Source organism: Marmota monax, unplaced genomic scaffold (assembly GCF_021218885.2).
Source record: "Marmota monax isolate L192 unplaced genomic scaffold, Marmota_monax_Labrador192_F-V1.1 WCK01_AAM20220418_F8-fsc00572, whole genome shotgun sequence".
Lineage (NCBI taxonomy): Eukaryota > Metazoa > Chordata > Mammalia > Rodentia > Sciuridae > Marmota > Marmota monax.
In genome coordinates this window covers 38,902-41,158 of record NW_026694402.1, presented here as the reverse complement: position 1 = coordinate 41,158, position 2,257 = coordinate 38,902, and the positions used below count along the sequence as shown (strand labels likewise).

At 40.0% G+C, this 2,257-nt stretch overlaps 1 protein-coding gene across 1 annotated transcript; it reads right to left on the bottom strand.

Moving 5' to 3' along the window:
• LOC124109515 (olfactory receptor 52E5) lies at window positions 1-942 on the bottom strand. Its single transcript, XM_046468181.1, has one exon. The coding sequence runs from the start codon at window positions 940-942 to the stop codon at window positions 1-3; it is 942 nt and encodes a 313-aa protein (XP_046324137.1).
• Between the last annotated feature and the right edge of the window lie 1,315 nt (window positions 943-2,257).

Genomic DNA, 2,257 nt, shown 5'->3' with positions numbered 1-2,257 from the left:
TCAATGGCTTTTAGGATGAAGCATCATTAGTACTCGCTCTCGTATCTGTTTTGTCCTGACCCCATAGATAACAGGGTTAAGGGCAGGGGGAACAACCACATACAGATTTGCCAAAAGTATGTGGATATAGTGAGGGACATTGTGGCCAAAGCGATGTGTCATGAAGGAAAAGAGGGCTGGCAGGTAGAAGGCCAACATGACACAGACATGGGAGCCACAGGTGCTGAGTGCCTTCATCCGGGTATCCCAGGATGGGAGATGGAAGACTGCTTGGAGAATTTGAATATAGGAAAATCCAATCACTGAAAGGTCAATGAATCCCACTGAGAAAGCCATTAAGCCATAAATAACATTGATTCTAATACTGGCACAAGCTAATTTTGCCAAACCCATGTGTTCACAGTAGGTGTGGGGGATAATCCGGACACCACAGAAAGGCAATCTCAGGATAAGAAAGATGAAAGGAGTCACAAACACCAAAGTCCTAACTATGATGACTATGCCCAGAATGGCTATCACCTTGTTGGTGAGGATCATAGTGTATCTTAGGGGGTTGCAGATGGCAATATAGCGATCTATGGCCATGACTGTCAGCACCACAGATTCCAAGCCAGTGCAAATGTGGATGGTGTACATCTGTGTGATGCAGGCACCAAACACAATCTCTCTGAGATTGAACCAGAAAATACCTAGCATCTTGGGGATGGTGGCTGTGGACAAGCCCAGATCTGTGCAGGCCAACATGGCCAGAAAGTAAAACATTGGTTGATGGAGGCTGCGTTCAGTCTGAATCACAAACAAGATAGTGATGTTCCCCAGCAGGGCTATCAGATATACTGCAAAGAAAGGAAAGCCGATCCACATGTGCACATCTTCCAACCCTGGGATACCTATCAGAAGAAAGGAGGAAGGGTGGAACTGTGTGCTGTTGATCTGAAGCATGTTGGTGGGAATTGGTTGTAGATACATTTCTGACAGGAGTTTTCTTGCTTCCAGTGACAGACCCTGACTTCTGTCATAGCATGTTGCCTATTTCTTGGAGAAATGGGATGTCCATTCTTTAATTCCATAACACAGCAGAGGAGACCTAGAGAGGGAATATCAGGGACAGTTAACAGATACATTTGCTTTGAAATATTCTCCTCATCTGTAGAAAATCCATGTGAAATTTTTGTAAATACAACAACAATCCTGAACTTTCCATCTCTTTTGTCCTTCAGTCTCTAAGGAAGAAACTGCATATGATATTAAATTAGCAAATACTCACTGTTGATTATAATTACTAATGAGGATGTAAAGAATAACTGAGATTGTGTGTGTGTGTGTGTGTGTGTGAGTAAAATATCATCAGATTGTGATACTGTGATTGAGGGGGAGATGATAACCCAACCTGTCTAGTGGTTTGAGCAATGATATTTTCTTGCAAAGTATTCCTGAGAAATTAAGAAGATGATATCTGGGAGAAAATCCAGAAAAAGGGGAGGATTGGATAACTGATATTTAGATCTGAACTTGGGATGGAATTACAACATTTAGATGCAACTGGGGTTTATTATATAATTTAAAGAAAACAAAGTTCCTTCCTAGAACTCAAAAATTGTGTCTTTCAACACATTACATTCCTTAGCTGAACAAAAACCACTGGATTCACCCGGATAGTTTTCAGAGCCTTTTATATTTTATTCTTTTTCATGCCATGTTATGTAAATGGACAATCCCTTCATACTACCTGGTAAGTGGCAGTGTCTTTTTTAAAGTTAGAGCAAGATCAAGGCTAAATACTTGCCCCAACTTTAGAACAGTCTAGTTTATATTAATTCTGTAGCAAAATTCTGATATAGTGATGGGAAATAATATGTCTAAGTTGGCTGCAGGCTAGTTTACTATAATAATTGAAGATGTCTGGTGCCTTGTGTTCTGCTTATATTGTAATTTCCCCTATGGCATGGAGGCAAGCTGTAAAATGATGTGGTGCTTAGGTGCACATGAGTCTAGGTAGGACATTATTAGAAACTTGATGATGTTTGTTCTGTGATAGGTTATAGGTGGGATTCAGATAGAGACTGGGCTAGTTGTATCAAGGCAGTGACATATCTTGAGAAGTTCCATGTATAATTACTATGTCCAATTGGCTCAATTTTGGAAAGTTCTATTTATATTCATGTTCAACTTTTTCTACCTATTTTTATTTTTATTGATATGATACAGCTGACCAATTGTGTTCTTCTGAGCTATTTCCACATGGTCCTATGTGGTT